Below are 21,651 nucleotides of genomic sequence, written 5' to 3' on the forward strand. Positions count from 1 at the left end.
ACTGCTGATTTGGTACTACAGTATAAATACTGAAACTTCTGATAAAGTGCTACTGCATATAAATAAAAATGGCTTTACTTGTTAGTTATTGCAAATTATGATGATGAGTGCTGGTACTGGTTGTGTGTTGTGCTGTATTCTGACATCTGTTAGAGCCAGTACAGCAGTAAAGAAATGCCAGTATATCATCAATGTCACTTCTCACGAACAATAAACAGTCAAAAAATGGTTTTAGATACCAGAGACAGTAAAAAAAAGTTGGAAAATCCAAAGACTTAAATAAAAACTTTAATTGCATTGGGGAGAATGAGAAAGGTGTAATTCAGCAGCACAAGATAAAGAATGCCCAAAATGAATTTGCATTAATGAGAAGTGAGCGATGTTGAGTGAGAGAGGCCCTTCCAGGTACCAACAAAACACAGGAGGATTCATGGATGGGGGTAAAATACGCTATACATTAGGACAGGCCATGAAATTTAAGAAATATAAAAATATATTTCAATATGGTCCTATCCTAATAAACCATACATCAATGGAAAACGTATTTATTCAGCTTTCAGATGATGTATAAATAAAAAAAAAAAAAATATATATATATATATATATATATATATATATATATATATATATATATATATATACACTTCAGAATGGTTTTATGGTCCTGGGTCACATATGATTTGATTTACTAGGTTCCCATTAGGTTGTTGATATCAACAAGAATTATCTGTAACAGAAAGAATCAAATGTATCACATAAACTGAAGCAGCACTTTTAGATTTTATGAGAAAACACAACGCAAACATGGTCAAGGGGACAACTGGAATCTCAATGATACATAAAATCCAGAAAAAAACGGATTCTGCATGCTCCGCTCTAGAGTAAACCGTGCTGGTGATGTTGAATTGTGTCATGGTCACACAAAGTATCGGAAGATGGCACTGTAATAATAATAATTCATTTTATTATGAAAAGAAACACAAAAAACCATGCTGATTCATTTCTGACTGATGGTGTCTGATAATATCACACAGTTGTTTAATACAAGCCTTTATTATTCAAGTGAAAATTCACATATGAGCTGGACATGATCTAGACTGGAATTAGACTGTATATCCACTTAAACCATTGAAGATGAAGATCAAAATAAATAAACTAGCAAAACATCACTTTAGAGAGTTGTTTATTTCAATTACAAGACTCTAAATAATTAAACTGGAAAAGCTTTTGTGGTAAGCTCCATAAACATGGTCAAACTATTTATGTTTTGAAAAGCTCTGAAAAGGTCCACAAACAATGCCAGTGATTTCAGAGTGCAACAAATATCAAAGTAATATTACCAGGAATTCCCTGATCACAAGATGATGGTGGTGTCTGTGAAAAGTTCATGGTTATCATCCTTTTATAGCATGAATCACGTCACATAAAAGGGAAAGTGTTTTTTCAGTCAATTAATGGCATGATGAAAGCGCGAGGTTGTGGGTTCGATTCCCAAAGGAACACGTTAGGTAAAAAAAAAAAAAAGTTAGCCTGAATGCACTGCAAGCCGCTTTGGATACAACAAGCATCTGCTAAATGTATAAATGTACTTGAATTTTAATTTAATGATGAGACTGATAAAATGCTGTCATTACATTTTGGTTTAAAAGATAAATAAATTATGCATTTGACCAGTTATCACTTCAGCAATGCTGTCTTCTTTTGATGCTTAGTGTGCTTGCCTCTTTGCATTTGATTTCTCCAGAGAAAAGTACATCAACAAAGATTCTTCCCGATTTTCTTTACATAACACATACAACATCACAGGCTTGGACGCACTGGTACAGCTGGCCGAACGGTAGAAATTATATAGAAGAGAAATTTAGTTTGAAATAAGACGTTTATATTAATCACAATAACCTATAATTATGCACTTTTCTTCCACAGTTTATCTGAAGAATCAAGCTGAGAAGACGTTCCTAAATGTAGCCAGTCACAGACGTCAGAAAGAAAATATCTGACGAAGGCGAAATATACAGTTCTACATCATTAATGTACATTACATATTGAAGTCACATGTCTACAACAGCGTGCACGCTGGCTCACTGCCGCGCAAGCGCAAACAGAACCAAAATAATGATGCCGTGGCTTGTCTCCGTTTAACCGGGCGCGATGGGCGGGGTTTAGAGAAATATCAGCCAATCAGCGTGCCCCACGACCAGTGGGCATGATGTCCGTTGGCCTGACAGCAATGCGAATGTCCAGCGCGTCTGAAGGATCTTTGTATGTTAATTCAGTGATTTGACGGAGGAGAGACAAAGTAAATATGGTTGCCATAAGTTCAGTGGCGCACAAACTATTAAACTACGTTCCCTTTTTACTAGTTTTAATCGATCTTCGATACGAAGGTAAGTGGTCAGTTCTATTGTTTAGGAAAGGATTTTAACCAGTTTTTTTATTTGTTCATCTTCATGGCATTTCTTTAGAGAAAGTGAGTTTGTTTTTATAAATTAACTCAAAGAACAGTCAATAAGAGATGAAAAATCACAGCGGTTTAGATGTCTACACGTTACTCACGAACTACATATGGAGTCCAAATCACGCTGATGAGGATCCAGTTACCTTTCAAGCATGCTTTAAATGCCTTAATGATGGGGTTATAATTTAGGTTTTGTGTTGTTATCTTGTCTATAGCATTGTTCTTTTCTATTTTACTGCTCTAAAGGAATACTGTTATTCCGTTTGCAACAATGTATGTCGTCTGTCACTGTTTGACTTCACTTTAATGTTTACTAATCTAGTCTTCCTGACTATTGTAGACGCTAGTGAACACGTTTGAGGCGTACTATTGCCATACTAACTGTACACTAATTTGCTTTACTACTGAACACATGGTTCAGATATTGCATGTATACCTTATTGTGCTATGTGGTTCATCTAGATTAAAACGTATTTTCCTTTCACGTGTGCTGCAGGAGTTAAAGGTGGGAAGGATGGTGGTGTTGAGAATCATCTGGAGATGGGGAAGAAGCTTCTGGCTGCAGGACAGCTGGCAGATGCTCTCTCTCACTTCCACGCTGCTGTTGGTGAGTACTGAACCTGTTTACTTGAGAACTTAAATAATCTTGTGTAAAATGCATTCTTTTCCCACACAGTAAAGTTTTCTATTTAAGCAACGTGTCTAGTTTTGATCATAAAATGAAAGTGTGTGTATGTATGTATATGTGTATATATGCACACGTGCATCACACACTCTTTTATTTTTTTAGTAATTGATCTAAAATATTATTCTTCTTCTTTTTTAATTATCAGATGGTGACCCCAAAAATTACATGGTGTACTATAGGAGAGCAACTGTGTACCTTGCCATGGGAAAGTCAAAATCTGCATTACCAGACCTGAGCAAAGTCATCGAACTTAAACCGGACTTCACATCGGTGGGTTCCCAGAATCATTTCACACTCTAAAATATGTACAACATTTTTTTTTTTTTTATATGACTTACCAAAACCTGTGTAACCAGTGTTTCTTCTTAATCCACAGGCGAGGCTTCAGAGAGGAAACCTACTGCTGAAACACGGCAAACTTGATGAAGCCGAAAGTGATTTCAAAAAAGTGGTGTGTGGGATTTGATTAGCATTAGAGATGCACCAGTTGGACAATGGTTGATCATTACCTGCCATCGTGTATAATAACACCCGGATGTAAATTGATTTCTGAAATTTTTCTGTAGCGTATTAAAACTGCAGTAAAAGTCGTTCTTTAAAAATAAATATTTCAGACAAGGTTAGTATCGGTTGAACTTAATACTAAAATACAAGCTGTTGGTATTGGCCTCAAGTTGATCTTCTGGAGAAAATGACAATACATTCTATCTCACGTTAACATTTCTATTGTAATACCTATGAGGAAACAATATTTCATTAAGTCTCCCTGAAGTGCCCTCATCCTTCTCCAGAGTATTCTTAGTTGGGTGAGTCAGTGGGGAATATTTCTTGTCATTACTCCAAAGGCTTCGTTTAACCTGCACAATTGAAATGTTCTGCTGTTCTGACACTTGCTATCTGTTCATTTTCTTAAGTGTGATAGTTTTTTTTTTGCCTTTTAGCTCAAATCAAACCCAAGCAGCAGGGAAGAGCAGGAGGCACAGAGCCAGCTGAAGAAATCTGATGAAATTCAGAGACTGGTGGGCCAGGCTCAGAGCGATTTCAACCGCAGAGACTACAGCTCTGCTGTACCGCACCTCGACATTATCATTGATGTGAGTTAACCTGGAGCAGGGTTATTATCATGAACCATACCTAGAGCTATAGCCAAGAAAATAATGTATTTTTGTTTTTAGAAAAACCTGTTAACTGTCACCCCGTCCCCCCTGTGGGACGCCTACATTTACTTCACTATATTACAATTAAATCTAATCTAATCTTGACAAATTATATATCGTTGGAAAGGTCTAAGACTCCCAAATATATATGAAGTGAAGATAATGGTTAAACACTCAGTCAAGGTGCTAATTCTGGGTTTATCACCAGGTTCACTCAGGTGTGTCGGCCAGAACACCACTTAAGGCCAAATATTCCAGAGTATGAAATGAAGAGCGGAGAGATAATTCTTATTATTCTGTTTATTCCTCCTCTTTCTTGTATGAGTGAGTTTAAAGGTGAGAGTAATTTCTAGTGTGGTTTCTATAAAGAGAGAACAAATACAAATGAATAAAGGAAACATATGCATACACTCATTCAATAAACATTACAAACATAAATTAAACAGTAGTCAGAATATGACTATATCTCTTAAACCCTAAAATGTAAGCAGAGAGAAAGGATTCAGACACTTCTCAGATTTTCTACCATGCATTAAGTTATCAATAACGTAGATAGAACTTTCTGTCTTCTATGATATACTTTAAAGCATCAATAGCAGTCCAGATAATGATATTTAACACCACTTCATATTTTACTCAGCCACAGAGCACTTAACATTCATAACAACAAGTATTGAATAAAATAAACATGTCTGAACACGATGTGACCCATTTAACCCAACGTACTAAGTCAGGTGGACCGAAGCTAGAAAGTAACGTACAAACGTGAATATAATTAACACAGCGGTCGTGTAACGACCCCTAAACTCCTAACTCTCATCCATATCGAACATCAGAAATAACAGCTGTCCAAGAAATACAATATCACGAGTAATGCAGCAGATTTACTTACTTTTCTCATTCACGCACACGCTGAGGAAAGTGTCACTCACAATTATAATTTTACCGACCGATGATCTCTATCATACTGAATACTAACTGCGTGACAACCGACTGACCATCTCTATCGTACTGCATACTACTGCGTGACGTCAGATATAATATACAAACCAGCGCGCGCCTTTGCTACCCTATTACAAACACTGAATAAACGGGAGTAAAGTGAAACATAAAGCACGTTATGGTCAACTGTACTAAATAATAGCAACAATAACATAACTTTGGGGCCTTTTCTACAGCCGCCCCCAAATGTATGTAATACATTTGCTCATCACTAAAGGCAACAAAGTTCTATGGCTGGGGTGTAGTGGCAGGAGTGAAACCATCTCCATCTTCACCAGAAGGAAGTGCAGGGAGAACAACCAGCCTGGCAACTGGCCGGGTGTAGATTCTCTCCTTCACCTTTACATCAGCGGACCTGATGTGCCCGTCAGGGCTGGGATGAGTCTTGACTACTTTTCCAATGGGCCAGAGGGCCCTCGGAAGATGCGGATCAACGATCATCACTACACAGTCCCCTGCAATATCAGCTGGTGTAGCCTGCCACTTCTGGCGAGCTTGTAGACTCGGCAAATAGAGTCGGATGAAACGGGCCCAGAAGTGATCAGCCAAGATTTGGGAGTGCTTCCAACGCCGGCGACAGATGAGCTCACTTTCGGGGTAGACTACCTGAGGTAGCGAACCATCAGGCCGCCCCATGAGAAGAACACTGGGAGTCACTGGATCTGGGTCACTGGCATCTGAAGACACATAACCCAAGGGTTTACTGTTAAGGATCCCTTCCACCTCAGTAAGTACGGTCCGAAGCACTTCTTCTGGAACAGGCTGAGCACCGACTGTGGCATAGAGTGCGCTCTTAACTGAGCGTATCTCCCTCTCCCACACCCCTCCGAAATGGGGAGCTGCTGGGGGGTTAAAGCGGAAGGAGATCTTCTGTGGTGCAAGGAGATGTCGTAGTTCTTTAGACATTTCAGTGAAAGTTTCACGGAGTTCCCGCTCACCTCCCTTGAAATTTGTCCCCTGATCGGAGAACAGCTCTGCAGGCGTTCCTCTACGGGCAATGAACCGACGAAGGGACATCAGAAAAGCATCCGTATCAATAGCAGTAAGGAGGTCCAAGTGCACCGCCCTAGTTGTGAGGCACTTGAAAATGATCCCCCATCTCTTCTCCCGGCGCCGGCCCACTTTGATCTCAAATGGCCCAAAACAGTCCATCCCCGTAGAATAGAAAGCAGGCTTGAAAAGGCGCAGACGGGCTGATGGCAGGTCTGCCATCTTCGGCACTGCAGGTTTTGCCCTCCATCGTCTACAGTCAGCGCAACTATACTGGTAGCGCCGGATAGCCTCACGTCCTCGCAGGATCCAGAAGGAGCGTCGAAGCTCGGCGAATACCCGCTCTGGTCCTGGGTGGTTGAGGCGGTTATCAAAGTCTTGAATCAAGAGCGTAGTTACTCGATGACCTGGGTCCAAGATGACTGGATGAAGAGTGGTCAGTTCTAGACCTTCTGCTCGACGGAGTCGTCCTCCAACACGAATGAGCTCTCCCTTTTCATCCAGCTCTGGAGACAGCATGCGAAGTCGACTGTAGCTGGGGACAGGTTTACCAGCTTTCAGAAGGTGGTACTCCTGCTGAAAACTATCCCTCTGAGCCCTCTGAAATATTAACTGTTCAGCCTGTCGGTAGTCTTCAGCTGTGGGCTTATCATTAGAGTTGGCCGCCCCATGCAGCTCCTGCACTGTCCCTTCCAACAACTCCTTCCACGAGCTGTATTGGCCCAGTTCTGAAGTTGACTGGCTTGATGCAACGGCGGCGACCCCACAGAAGATAGGTTTGCGTAGCTCTGAGGTATCTTCTGTTTGGTCAACAGTGGGGTCCTCTGGCCATGAGGCTGGACTGTTCAGGAGGAAGGCTGGTCCCAGGCTCCATCTATTTGGTTGAATAAGCTCTCGCAGCTTCTTTCCGCGTGTTACGTCATCCGCAGGGTTTCTTGCGGTATCAACATATCTCCAGGCATGCCCGTCAGTCAGCTCCTGTATCTCGGCCACGCGGGTGCCCACAAAGACCTTAAACCGACAGGATTCAGACCTCAGCCATGTCAGCACCGTTGTGGAATCTGACCAAAGGGTTGTCCGATCAATGTGGATGGTAAACTCCCTCTTCAGCACCTGAGAGAGCTGTGCACCAGTAAGGGCAGCACAGAGTTCTAATCGGGGCATAGAGTGAAATTGCTTAGGAGCGACTCTGGAACGGGCCATCAGGAATGACAGATACACTTCACCATGTTGGTCAGTGGTCCGGAGGTACGCCACTGAACCATACGCCTCTTCTGAGGCGTCACAAAATACATGCACCTCTCTCTGAAGACCGGAGATGTCCACAGACTTTGACAAGTACGGTCGGGGCAGGGTGACTTGAGGTAATACTTGTAGTTCTTCTTCCCAGTCTTTCCATTGCTGCAGAAGCTCCTGCGGTAATAGTGGATCATCCCATCCCCTGTGTTTGTCCCAAAGGTGTCGGACGATTATCTTAGCCCTGGTGGTGTAGGGTAGGATGAAGCCGAGTGGATCGTACTGACTCGCCAGCACCTTGTAGATATTACGCATCGTGGGGACACCGTACTCCACATGGCGATGCTTGTAACCAAGAACATCCGTGTGGAAGAGCCAGCTTAGCCCTAGAGTAGATTCTGGGGTATCGATCTTGTTCTGAGCCAGCCACAACTCAACACTAGCAGAGCAGCTCTCTTCTGGTAGGTGACTTATTACACTTGGTTCATTGCTGGCCCACTGACGTAGATCGAAGCCTGCAGACGCAAGAATGGCTCGTAGTTTGTTGACTAGGTGCCTCGCTTCCACAATTGTGGGAACACTCTGGAGGCAGTTATCTACATAAAAACATTTCTGAACTGATATCCTCACATCTTCATCTGGCTGGCTGTTATCAGAGACATGGCGCTGTAAGGCGAATGTGGCACAGCAGGGGCTACACGTTGTACCAAATGGTAGCACCTGCCACTCGTACACTGCAGGAGGTCCTTCTTGACTGATGTCGCGCCAAAGAAATCTGAGCAGAGCACGATCCTCTGGAAGGAGGCGAACTTGGTGGAACATGCCTCTAATGTCTCCGCTAACTGCAACTGCATGCTCTCGGAATCTTAGCAGAACTCCCAGGAGTGATGCTCCTAAGGTCGGCCCAGGCAGTAGATGGTCGTTGAGGTTCTGCCCTCGATACTGATAGGAGCAGTTGAATACCAGCCTATTCTTGCCATTATGGCTCACCATATGGTGAGGGATATACCATTCCTCACAACCTTCCTTGTCTGAAACTTTCGGTCCACACTTGATGACAGAGCCCGCCTTTATTAATTTCTCCATCTCCACTCTGTAGGCTTCTGCTCGTGCAGGATCTCTGGCAAGTCGCCTCTCTACACTTCGTAAACAGGGCATGACGGCTTCTTTGGTAGCCTGAAGGAGCGGCATGTCTTTCCGGCGGAGCAGTGGGGTTGCGTAACGGAGAATGCCATCAACCTCTACCCTGATGGTTTTGGTCTCCAGGATGCTGATGGCCTCTTGGTCCTGCCTTGAACGAGTAACTAGTTTCTCGCTTCTGAATGGAACAATGTCGACCTGCCATAATCTCTCAACATGTTTCATAAGCTCGCTCACCTGGGGTGTTACTGTTGTAAATAGACACTGCTGTGATTGGGCGTGGTGACGGACTACACTCGATGGGCCCTGCAGAGTCCAGCCCAGCCTTGTGCGGATGGCAGCAGGCCCACCTGGAGGTCCCAATCTGACAGGTTCAATGGGAGTGACGAGATGGGGATGGTCACTCCCAATGAGAAGCAGGGGTTTGACATTTATAAGAGTCCGTATGGGAAGGCCAGTGAGGTGCTTGTAGGTGTTCCGGAGTTGCTCCATGGGGTAAGTATGGGCAGCTAGTCCAATACGATCACTAGTGAATGCACCTGTAATCTTAAACTTGGTCTTTGGGTTTAATGGCGAAGAAATAAAGAACGACACTGATGCACCACGAAGTGTCTGCACTTCCTCTCTAATTGTACGTAGTGGTAGGTCCTCTTGAATCCCCTGCACACCTAGCTTCTCTGCAGCATCTGACAACAGCATAGTTCTCTCAGAACCGTCATCAAGTATGGCATAGGTGTTGATTGATTGGTCACCATGGTGAAGGCGGACTTTGACAACTTTCAGAAGGACCCGACTGCCTTCAGTGGGTCTGTCTAAATACAGAACCCCTGTTGTCCCCCTGGTGCCTTGGCTTTTCACTGCCGGTGTTGACGCTGCCTCCTTGGATGACCTCATATTCACCTCATGCAGAACCTGGAGATGTTTCCCTTGGCAGAGGCTGCATGGTTTTTTTAAGTTGCACTGGGCCGCCTGGTGTGGCCGTGCACATCGCCAACACCTCTTGTTACTTTTTATCCATTCGGTCAGCTGATCCTTTGTTAGCCTGGATACCTCTGTGCACTGGCTAAGGTAGTGTTCCTCATTATTGCAGAATGGACAATATGGCTTGCTCTTGATCCTTTTGAAGGAGCTGCTTGGAACTGGAGCCTCAGATTTCTTAGCAGTGTCCTTCACACCATGGAGGACAGTAGTAGGTTGCTTACCCTTCCTACCCTCATATCTGGACACCGGCTTCTCCCGAGCTCCTCTCACAGCTAACTGTCCTTCAGAGTCCTGGCACCAAGACTCGTATTTCAACCAATCTGAAAGATTAGTTAAGGTGTGGGTTTGTGTGCCCTGATGGTACATGCAGCGGCGAAACTCTGCTCTCTGCTCAGGCGGCAGCTTGCTCAACAGACGAGCAACATGTGAGCCACATTGTAGTTCCACTTCACCCTCGTGGCCAAGCGTCTTCAGCATCCCCACCAGTGATTGTATCTGGAGTGCAAACTTCTCAAAGGCGGCAAAGTCTCCCCGCCTTATGTCTGGTGAGTCCATCACAGCAGCAATACGCCTCAGCGCTATCTGATGTGGCCGGCCGAACTTGTCATTGAGGGCAACCATTGTGTCTGAGAAGGGTGTTGGGGAGTTAAGGTAAGCATCTGCTATTAACCTGGCTTCTTCTAGTTGCAGGTGATCGACCAACACTTGATATTTAAACAGCTCAGATGCATCATGTGGTAGGAGGTTCTCCAATGAGATCTTGAGCCGCGCGAACTCACTTGGGTCCCGACTTGAGAAGTTGCGGATTGTTGGGCGTGGCCCACGGTAACTTGGTTCTGGGATGCTGTAGTTACGATCCTGAGGTGAGCTAAAAGGCGGGGGCTGTGTCCATGCCATGCCTGGATGGCGCTGCTGGGGCGTTAGGTTGGAGCCAAACTCACTCCGTTGACCACCATAAGCAGTAGGGTACTTGGGCTCAGCTGAAGGTAATCTGTGTGTCTGCGGCAAAAACTGAATGGGCTTGAACCAGGGAGGTGGATGACGGGCAGTGTCCTCCCATGGCCTGGCGGTAGGAAGGGCCTCACGTGCTGAGTGATTAACTTGTGGCTGGCCCACAAACATGTTAGGAGCTGGGGCTGGTGGTGCTTCTTCCTTAATTCTTGGAACCTCATCTATTCTACTGATAAGCGAGTGTGCTATAGGTGGGACACTAGGGAGAGGCTCGTCCAATTCTGGGTCTGGCCATGGTGGTGGTGCAGGCCAATCATCCTCTTCCTCAGCTTTAGGTTTGCGTTCAACAGGTGGCCATGGCGACATCACCGTTAACTCTGGCTTTCTGGTATGAATAGAGGTTGGACTCTGCATGTTGCGAACAGCATCTACTAACTGTTTCATGTCTGCTCGCAATGCTCTTAGCTCGACTAAGTCTGATGCCATGTCCCGCTGTGTCTGCTGCAGAAGGTGTCTTTCATGACGAATGTCATCTAACTCAACTCGGCTCTCCTCCTGTGGATGTATGGGGTGCAGCACTGAAGGCAGGGGAGTAGAGTAATCTCGTAGCTGTTCCCTAAACTCTCTCTCTGGAAACCGCTGGGGGGCTAGCTGATTCTTCTGGCTGGGCTGTTGGTTCTCCGCCCTATAGCCCAGGTCCATCTCCTGAAGAATAGCATCCCGCCTCTGCAGGCGAAGGGAAGAGTCATAAGGGGAGGAGAGGGGTGTCATCCTGGCATTTCCCTCCTGGTGAGTACTCTCTAATTCCTCTCTGTACCTCTCACCGATGTAGCCCCTATAATCAACCTCATAATCTGCATAGCGCACAGGTGGGCGAATGTGCCGTTTGGGACGTGCACCACAAACATCATACTCTGGATGTAATTCCATCTCTGACATAAACCCAGTAATATCCGGCTCGAAGGACCATCAATGAAGTGAAGATAATGGTTAAACACTCAGTCAAGGTGCTAATTCTGGGTTTATCACCAGGTTCACTCAGGTGTGTCGGCCAGAACACCACTTAAGGCCAAATATTCCAGAGTATGAAATGAAGAGCGGAGAGATAATTCTTATTATTCTGTTTATTCCTCCTCTTTCTTGTATGAGTGAGTTTAAAGGTGAGAGTAATTTCTAGTGTGGTTTCTATAAAGAGAGAACAAATACAAATGAATAAAGGAAACATATGCATACACTCATTCAATAAACATTACAAACATAAATTAAACAGTAGTCAGAATATGACTATATCTCTTAAACCCTAAAATGTAAGCAGAGAGAAAGGATTCAGACACTTCTCAGATTTTCTACCATGCATTAAGTTATCAATAACGTAGATAGAACTTTCTGTCTTCTATGATATACTTTAAAGCATCAATAGCAGTCCAGATAATGATATTTAACACCACTTCATATTTTACTCAGCCACAGAGCACTTAACATTCATAACAACAAGTATTGAATAAAATAAACATGTCTGAACACGATGTGACCCATTTAACCCAACGTACTAAGTCAGGTGGACCGAAGCTAGAAAGTAACGTACAAACGTGAATATAATTAACACAGCGGTCGTGTAACGACCCCTAAACTCCTAACTCTCATCCATATCGAACATCAGAAATAACAGCTGTCCAAGAAATACAATATCACGAGTAATGCAGCAGATTTACTTACTTTTCTCATTCACGCACACGCTGAGGAAAGTGTCACTCACAATTATAATTTTACCGACCGATGATCTCTATCATACTGAATACTAACTGCGTGACAACCGACTGACCATCTCTATCGTACTGCATACTACTGCGTGACGTCAGATATAATATACAAACCAGCGCGCGCCTTTGCTACCCTATTACAAACACTGAATAAACGGGAGTAAAGTGAAACATAAAGCACGTTATGGTCAACTGTACTAAATAATAGCAACAATAACATAACTTTGGGGCCTTTTCTACAATATATTTACCAATGTTTTTTGTTAAAGATTATCTAGGAAAAGTAATCGATTAATTTATGACAAGAGTGCACCCTCAAAAATCTAAATTATAACTGGAGTTTTGACCTTTGTTTAAAAAAAGAGACTTCTTTGTTGCCTTTTTCTCTATCACATTTTAGAAATCATCAGAAATTATATATCGACTGAAAACTTAAAATCTCAAAATTCATCCTTTAAAATGAAAATGGTACATCAATATCATGTTACAAAATATTTTCATTCATGAATTATACAAATTTAAGTTTGGATTGTGCACTACAAAGTCAGTGTTCAAAAATGTGAGTTACAGTTAAGGGGTTAAACTTACGTAAAATGTAAATAACTTAACCTAAACCAATTTAAACAAATAAATAAAAAGAAAGAAAAACTATATATGCATATTAAAAAAAAAAAAAAAATCTTTAAAAGCTACTAAAAATGAAAAACACAAATTACTAAACCTTCATTTAAAATAAGTGTAAACGGAAAATAAAAAAAATCAAATCTTATTTGAAATATCAACAGAAGCTATTCTAGTACAGCAGTGACTATTAAAGTAACAAACTTACACCGCTGCAAAACTGATCCAAAGAAGTATGTTCCAAAGCTGCTATATTTTGTAAATAACAATAAAAAAATAGAACACATAAAAATAGAATCTAATTAGAAATATTAAGAAATCTATAATAGTATAGCAGTGATACCAAAATGAGATTGACCTTAATCAATGACCCTGCTATAGTAACTCAAAGGTTTGAATTGACCTTCGAGAGGTTCCTGTTTACTGTAGTGATCCAGGTGGTTTTGTCCTGGTGCACAAAGGGATTACTGCTGCTCAATAAGGGCACTTTTTATTCAGTAATGTCATCATGTTTGCTTTGTAGGAACCGTAAACAAAACCAATATCATATTAACTGCCAATAGCAAGGCATTATTATAAATATCACTGTCAAGTCTTTGCTTGTCATCTTTTCAGACGTGTGTTTGGGATGCGGACTCCAGAGAAATGCGGGCAGAGTGTTTCATTCAGTTGGGTGAAATGGGCAAAGCCATCAGTGACCTCAAAGCTGCTTCAAAACTAAAAAGTGACAACACTCAGGCTTTCTACAAGCTCAGCACCATCTATTACAACCTGGGAGACCATGAGATGTCCCTCAAGTAAGATAACATTAATGCTTAAGGTCTGGGAGTTTGGAGTTCATGTATACTACAAAAGCATTCTAAGCCTACTAGTGTATTGCACAATATAGACCTTAACTTATATTGCCTATTATGTTTTAATAATCGTATTTGAAATTAAATGAAATGTATGCAAAGATAAATGTACAAGTAAGTGCCACACTATGCTCCATGTCCAAAGTGAGTGGCATCCAGTTTTCAGTCTGGTTGTTTAGAATTTGTAATAAATGTTTAGCAGCTGGAACCATGCCTAATAGTGTGTGTGTGTGTGTGTGTTTTTATTATCATTTTTTTTTTTTTGCAGTGAGGTGAGGGAGTGTCTGAAACTGGACCCGGATCATAAGCAGTGCTTCAGCCACTACAAGCAAGTTAAGAAGCTCAACAAACAGATACAAGCTGCTGAGGAACTGATCCAGCAGCAAATGTATGTCCCAAAGTTCCTATATTTTGTAAAGAATATAACAATAATTCTAATAATAATATTGTGATTTATAGATTATTTTTCTTATTTTTACCTGTTATTTTTAGTAATGTTACTTTTTGTTGTCGTTTTATATTTCCATATAATATAACATCCATTCATTTTTCAAACTTGTCTTATGCAGGCTCACAGGGATTCCAGGATACCATAAATATATAATATAATTCATTGATTTGAATAGAATTAACATTCAAATTATTAACATTCGAATTAACTATCATTCAAAAGTTTGAGGTCTTTTTAAATTTTTGAAATGAGTCTTTTATGTGCAGCAAGGCTTCATTTATTCATTTAATTAAAAAAACAGTAAAAACTGTAATATTATAAAATATTTTAAAAATAACTATATTCTATTTTAACATTTTAAAGTGTCATTTATTCCCGTGATGATGAATTTACAGCAGCCATTTCAGTCTTTAGTTTCATAATTCTTCAGAGTTTGCACTTCCGGATTCTTTTCCAGGATTCTTCAATAAATAAAAAGTGAAGTTTTCATTTGAAATGGAATATTCTTTTCTGCCACTTACGATCCGTTTTCTTGAAACCCATTAAAGTGAATGTACACTCATTGCCAATCTAAAGACATTAAATGTTTTTTTGTTTTTTCTAAATCCCCAGGTTCAGCGATGCCATTAGTAAATATGAGTCTGTCATGAAGACTGAACCAAATGTTCCTCAGTTCATTCTTAACGCCAAAGAACGCATGTGCCACTGTTTGTCAAAGGTGAGACTGAGCTCCTTGACCACAAGGTGTCGCTATCTACCAAAGCATACACTGCATGAGTGATTGTTTTTATCTCATTCCTCAGGACCAACAAACTCCCAAAGCCATCTCAGTGTGCAGTGAAGTTCTGAAAGCAGACCCTCAGAATGTGAATGCTTTAAAAGACCGAGCAGAGGCCTACCTCCAGGACGACCAGTATGAAGAAGGTAGATCTGGATATATGCATTCATTTTTTGATCCATTGTAACAGTTTTTATATTTTGTTAATAACTGAGTGAGTTATTAAGATAGGAACTTGGCTACTTTTAATAGTATTTTCCTTAAGATTGCTTTTAAAATGATGAGGTGAAGTGACCGAATTGTGTTCTTTTTGCAGCCATTAAGGACTTTGAGAGTGCTAAAGAACATAGTGAGAACGACCGGCAGATCAAGGAGGGTCTGGAAAGAGCACAGCGGCTCCTCAAACAGTCCCAGAAGAGAGATTACTACAAGATCCTGGGTGTAAAGAGGTTAGTTAATACACACAGCAAATCAGTGTCATCTGTAAATCAATGCAGAGGCCTAATACTTCTTCTAAAGGAAGTAAACACACTTCTTAAACTGCTGTGCTCGCAGAACCGCCCAGAAGAAAGAGATCCTGAAAGCATACAGAAAGCTGGCGCAGCAGTGGCATCCAGACAATTTCCAGGATGCAGAAGAAAAGAAAAAGGCAGAGAAGAAGTTCATAGACATCGCTCAAGCCAAAGAAGTTCTCACCGATCCAGGTATACTTTACTGCCACATTTGTTTTTTCTTCACCCTGTTGTTGCTCAGTTCATGTTCTGTGGTAACTTAGTCCAGTTTTTCTGCATCTCTGCAGAGATGAGGAGTAAGTTTGATCAGGGCGAGGACCCCATGGATCCCGAGAGTCAGCAGGGAGGGGGGCATCACCACCACCACTTCCGTGGTGGCTGGGACAACTTCAATCCTTTCGGTTCTGGACCTTTTAATTTCAAGTTCAATTTCAACTAAGGCTCGGCTGAATAGACCTAGGGCCTGGATATGTGCTGGAGTCCGCCTGTATGAGCTGGCACCTTCTGAACCCCCCCCCATGGGCACGACTCGGACATGACCAGCGCCTTCAAACACAAATGATCCCATTTCCATTATTCTTCGGAGCAGCTCCTGCACTTTCAGGGATCTTACAATCCAGAGCGCAAGCTTAATAGACAAGCGAAGTCTGTGAGCGCTGACCTTTTCATTCCCAAGAATAATATGTACATAGAAAACAATGCTATTTTTCTATGATTCAAACTATGTTGTAAATAAGGGAAATAAAGAGATTTGAATCCTTATTTAAATGAACATGACTTATTTTGGTCTGTTTTTACTATGACTGAAGAGCATAGCAGCGTTTAGATTAAACATATTTGTGCAATTAAATGCTTTTAATGTTAAAATCAATGAATTTAAATCACTCAGAGTATCATAAAAGACTTGTATCCCCTTTCAGAATAAAAATAGCACTTTATTCCTGAGAAAATCCACATCTTTGAACATCAAGGCATAGAAACAAATGTGTACAGAGTCAATGATGTAATAGAAATATACAGGATCCGTCCGGTACATTAGAGAATGGATCTACAGAGCTGACTTTGACAGCAATGAATAATAGTTGACAATTGTATGGTTTATTCTGGAAAATACTGTAATATCTTAGAGGGCTATACTTGGTAGTGTTCAGACTTTCAACGCAATCTAAAAGTGAATTTATTAGTGAGACATTTGTTTTAAATCAACAATTTGCAACCACAGATAGCTTTCACTTGCAAACACTGACAGATGACAGAATATTTACTGAAACTATGTTACAAAAAAGGCCATGTGGAATGAACTGTGAAACAGTATAAAGATCTATAATCTTATCTGAAGGAATGTACACAATATTGACGATTGTCCCTTATGAATATACACCAGCTCCACTGCAATTTCATAAACTGGCCAAAAATATCAGATAACACTGCAATTGTTTTAATCTTTTTGTCAGAAATTATTTATATAAAGTCATTTATACAGTTTACATCTTGAAGTCAGAGAGCATTCAAACTAAACCTTCATTCAAAATCATATACATAAAATATGTCATGAAGTCCTTTAAAATGTTTCCTTGTGTGTATTTCCTCAGTGTTTCACAGGAAGATAGGTGCAAACATGAGCACTCGAGTGCTAAAGTTCATCACGCCGAGTGCCTGTTAAAATACAGATAATGTTTATGAACTGGGCTTACTGGAAAAAAAAAAGTCATTTTTGTGATGACTAAGTCTTACCTGTGTGCTGTGATGATGATGATGATCTATCCTCAGTAATTTCCTCCTGCTCCTTCACCTGTTTGAGAAACTGCTTGATCTCATTGTCGTACTTGGACCATTCTGGAACAATCCTCACTGCTGCACTTAACTTGGGCTCTTTGGTCTTTGGGTTATTGCACTACAATAAATCAACACAAAGAAAACAGTCAATTGTGGTAGCAAAACACTTCCTTCAACCTGTTTCATCTGTGCTTAGGGTGGCCTTATTTCATTTCTTCAGCACTCAAAGTGAAAACTGTCAATGCCGTTCATCTATAATAGAGCTTGATATCAATAATTCCAAGACTTCTAAGTCACAAAACATGTTTTTACAACATAGCAAAATTTTGATTGTGCCACTGGCTCAGAGTTTCAGAAAAGTTACATCATATCGGAGAATAGGCAGCAAAACAAAAAGCATACCACATAACTAGTTTGGACACACCGGCTGACAGCCAGTAATTTGCCAATAATTGTTAAGTAATGGTTCTTAAGCATCAAAATAAACATTTTTAAAGATTAAAATCGAAAAGTTTTATTTTTATTTTAATAATATTTCAATATCACTGTTTTTCCTGCATTTAACATCTACAAACAAAAATTCTTACCAACCTCAAACTTTTAAACGTCAGTGTAGATTAAGAATAAATTAATATTCAAACAAAACATAATATTGCAAGAAACATGAGGCTTAAAGTTCAAGACCCAAATAATCAGATTTATATAAAGATGTGTTCATGATGGTGCACAGAAAAGTAGCAGCAACTGTGTTAATGACAAAGAAAGGCTAAATACACTAGATCAACTGTAGGACGACATTCAAGAACTGAATCTTTATGCAATTAAAATTACTGCATTAAAGGTAAGGCAATATATTTGTAAAGCACCATTAAAAACAACAGTTGGTTGACCAATGTGCTGAACACATCTTAAAACATGTAAAAAATAAAAACAAAAATAAAAACCATTACACAGCAATATTATACAGCACAGAGAAATCTGACCACACAACAAGCATCACTAAATAAAAACCTACAAAAAAGCAGGGAAAAAAGATGAGTTTTCAAAAGAGATTAAAGCTCCCATTAAGGCTTTTCTAGTCATCTGATTGATATATATATATATATATATATATATATATATATATATATATATATATATATAGGGATTGAATTTTTTTCAGTAATTAGCAATTAAACGTTTCCAAACAGAAAAATGAATGAGCACCATATAAAAGGAGAAAACTATTCATTTTTATTGAACTGTAAAGCAATGATGTTATGAGGTGACTGCAAGCAAAAGTTGGCACGAACATAAAAGAATAAAATAAACAAAAAAAAAAGACAGTTCCTTCCCTATAGTATGTGTTGAGTAAAAATAACCCCACACAGCACTGGAGTAAGACTTTCACAACTAAACTTGGTATACATTAATGAGGTGCGAGAGCTGGATGGAATGCAGAGGTCAGCACTCTTCTAAACCTGCGTCAGACCCGAGTCCAGCCTGTGCTGTGAGCTGCAGCCCTCACTGCCATCTCTAATGAGACGTTTCCCTCTCCACCTCCCAGGAGCAGCCGGCAGGGAGGAACAGGGTGTAAATGAGACTACTATTTTTGTCGCTCTCTGTATGTGCGTTAGTCATAGTGGGAAAGAAAGAAATCTGGGTATGATCAGACTACAGGCATTTCAACCTGATATCATATCTTCTTCAAGGGGCTCTTTTTTAAAAAATGAAACCAAGCAAATTGATCGCTATTGCTTAAATTATAATCAGTGCCAAATATCATATACTGTATTTGATTATGCTAGGGGATATAAAATATCTAAAATCTAATGTTTATCTGTAACACTGTACAATAAGGTCTTGTTATGTTTGGTAACATTAGTTAACTATATTAACTGTATCAGTAACATGAATTATCAGCTATAATACTTCTATTGCATTTAATAATCTTAGTAGTATATATCGGTATTGTTGAATTCAATATTTACGATTACATTGTTTTAGATAAAAAGTTATATAAAACAATTAACAATATTAATATTTTTATTAAAGCTGCAGTCAGTAACTTTTGACGCTCTAGCAGTTAATAAACAGAACTGCTTGCATCTTGCGGAAGAACATCGTAGCCAGAACTACTTCTCTCTGTTTATGTCTATGAGGAATCACAAAGGTACTGGGTTACTCCGCCGCGGTACCCCGAAGCAATCTAAAATAGTCAGAATATAAACACTTATTATAGGAGCACTCTAGTGATTCAGGACAAGCTAAAAACACGGTTTGGAAAATGGATTCATGGTGTACTCGCTTATTATATACATTTTTCTACATTTTGAACACAAACAAAGTTACAGACCGCATCTCTGATTGGTTGTTTCTTAACAGCTTAAAAGCTTGATTTTTTCACAGATTATCTGTCTCATATTCTACTGTCAGGACATAATGACAGGTTTAACAAAAAATTTAAAAAATATATTTTTACAAAATTACCTACTGCAGCTTTAATGTATATTAACTTTATTAGTATAGACTAATAAATGCTGTAATAGTTCAGGTTTGCTAATGCCGTTTACTGGCATCTTCCCAATGGGTCTCCCATTCCTGCTACGCTGTAGTGTTTTTTACATTTTTATGCATTTAGAAGACACTTTTATCCAAAGTGACTTAAAGTGCATTCAGGCTATACATTTTTTTTCGACCAGTATGTATGTTCCCTGGGAATTGAACCCACAACCTTTTGTGCTGATAACGCAATGCTCTAGCTCTGAGCCACAGGAACATGATAGTTGAAAGATAGTGTGGTGTGAATGCATACTAACCAGATCTATGGTCTTGGCTGTAGTTTTGGAATTGTCATCACACCAGGTCTCACACCACATCCACTCCTGAGGTAAGGACTTGATGGCTACTTGATGGATCATGTTGTTGGGAAGGTCCTGTTAGCATCAAACCCCACAGAGAACATTCAAATTACATTCAAGTCATCTCTAATGGTTAACATGTGTGAGGTAAAGCACATACCTGGTCTAGGTTAGACAGACTGTTGGGATCTTGGCTTAAGGCTTGGTACTGCCCTCTGAGGCGGTCTCCAGCTGCGATCTTACGGAATTTTTTTAAGTCCACCACATATAATGCACTGGAGAAAAAGGGCAATATTTCTGAAATATTACATATCACTATATCATAGAACAACAGAATCCTTTCAAAAAAAAAATTCAAATGTTACAGCAAATCTATAAAGATAAAATTAACATATTGCGTTTTTTTTAAACATATGTCATTGTCAGTGATTTGTTGTGGTCTAACCTGATGTGGTATTTCCTGTGTGCAAGATGAGAAGCCCAGTAGCCAGTCTTCCAAAAACGGTAGCCTTCCATCTCTTTGCGGCTGTCGCAGAATGGGGTGTACCCATAGGGGGCGCCCTCTAGATCCAGATCTCTCAACTCCTTCAAATCTGCCCTGACAATCTAAATATAATAAGTATGCTGTGTTATGTTTTGCAACAAGAAGGCATCACTGTTTGCTAATGTGCTAACAGGTTGAATTTTTGGAGAAGTGCCTGTGAATTCTCTTGGATGCTATTAATTAAAAAATGGCAAACTGTAAGACGTATTGTTAAATCAGATTCACAGGTTGGATATGGATGCGTATAAACATGCAAAAACAAAGACATTTTTTTTTATATATACACATGACTAATTCTGCTAAAATGTGCAGCATACAACAGAAAACACTATACATGTTACTGTTTGCCACAATTCAACAAGCTCTGCATGTCCTTCATGTAGTACGGAAAAATTGGTAGTAATATCAGCCACGAATTTTATTATCTTTTTCAAGACTAATTTTGTGTTCAGACCACCAAGAACTGAGATTCACCCAGAAATTAAAATTGTGTTTTTTTACTCTCCCTCATGCTGCTTGAAACCCTTCAGACTTCAGTTCATCTTAAAAACACAACTGAAGCTGTTTTTAATGAAACTGAAAGTCCATTTCCCCAAAACTTAAAAGGTTCATAAATACACTGTAAAAGCAATCTATTTGTGAATGGTTCCGAAGGGACACAATCATGTCTTGTATATGAACAAATTCAATTTAGGCTTTCATTCACATATAAATACAGATCAACATCAACACATCACATATGGTGAATAGAAGCTCAAATGTAATGGCTTGACATGCAAAACCACACCTCACTATTATGAAGAGCAATCAAAGTCTTAGAACAACAGGAGGATGATTAAATAATAAACTAAGCATTTAACATGAAATAAGATTTTTTTTTAAAAGCAAAAAAGCTGTAATTACTTGTGAGAT

General features: G+C 40.1%; 2 protein-coding genes across 4 annotated transcripts in view; one reads left to right on the forward strand and one right to left on the reverse strand.

Moving 5' to 3' along the window:
- Window positions 1-2,195: 2,195 nt before the first annotated feature.
- On the forward strand, window positions 2,196-16,351 carry LOC127964575 (dnaJ homolog subfamily C member 3). The gene is made up of 12 exons (XM_052564806.1): window positions 2,196-2,387; window positions 2,955-3,065; window positions 3,292-3,416; window positions 3,523-3,597; window positions 4,088-4,240; window positions 13,600-13,781; window positions 14,107-14,226; window positions 14,902-15,007; window positions 15,093-15,213; window positions 15,384-15,516; window positions 15,623-15,771; window positions 15,867-16,351. Exons 1-12 carry the CDS (start codon window positions 2,306-2,308, stop codon window positions 16,016-16,018), a joined length of 1,509 nt encoding a protein of 502 aa, XP_052420766.1. The 5' UTR covers window positions 2,196-2,305; the 3' UTR covers window positions 16,019-16,351.
- Window positions 16,352-16,493: 142 nt separating this feature from the next.
- uggt2 (UDP-glucose glycoprotein glucosyltransferase 2) overlaps window positions 16,494-21,651 on the reverse strand; it is a 29,876-nt gene continuing 24,718 nt past the window's right edge. For all 3 annotated transcript variants that reach the window (XM_052564802.1, XM_052564801.1, XM_052564803.1), the window contains 5 exons: window positions 20,641-20,801; window positions 20,356-20,470; window positions 20,154-20,270; window positions 17,314-17,473; window positions 16,494-17,235 (listed from right to left, as the gene is read on the reverse strand). In XM_052564802.1, the coding sequence (XP_052420762.1) occupies window positions 17,213-17,235; window positions 17,314-17,473; window positions 20,154-20,270; window positions 20,356-20,470; window positions 20,641-20,801 (576 nt within the window). In that variant the 3' untranslated portion in view covers window positions 16,494-17,212. The remainder of the gene's footprint in view (window positions 17,236-17,313; window positions 17,474-20,153; window positions 20,271-20,355; window positions 20,471-20,640; window positions 20,802-21,651) is intronic.

This window comes from Carassius gibelio, chromosome B9 (assembly GCF_023724105.1).
Source record: "Carassius gibelio isolate Cgi1373 ecotype wild population from Czech Republic chromosome B9, carGib1.2-hapl.c, whole genome shotgun sequence".
In the NCBI taxonomy this organism is placed as follows: Eukaryota; Metazoa; Chordata; class Actinopteri; order Cypriniformes; family Cyprinidae; genus Carassius; species Carassius gibelio.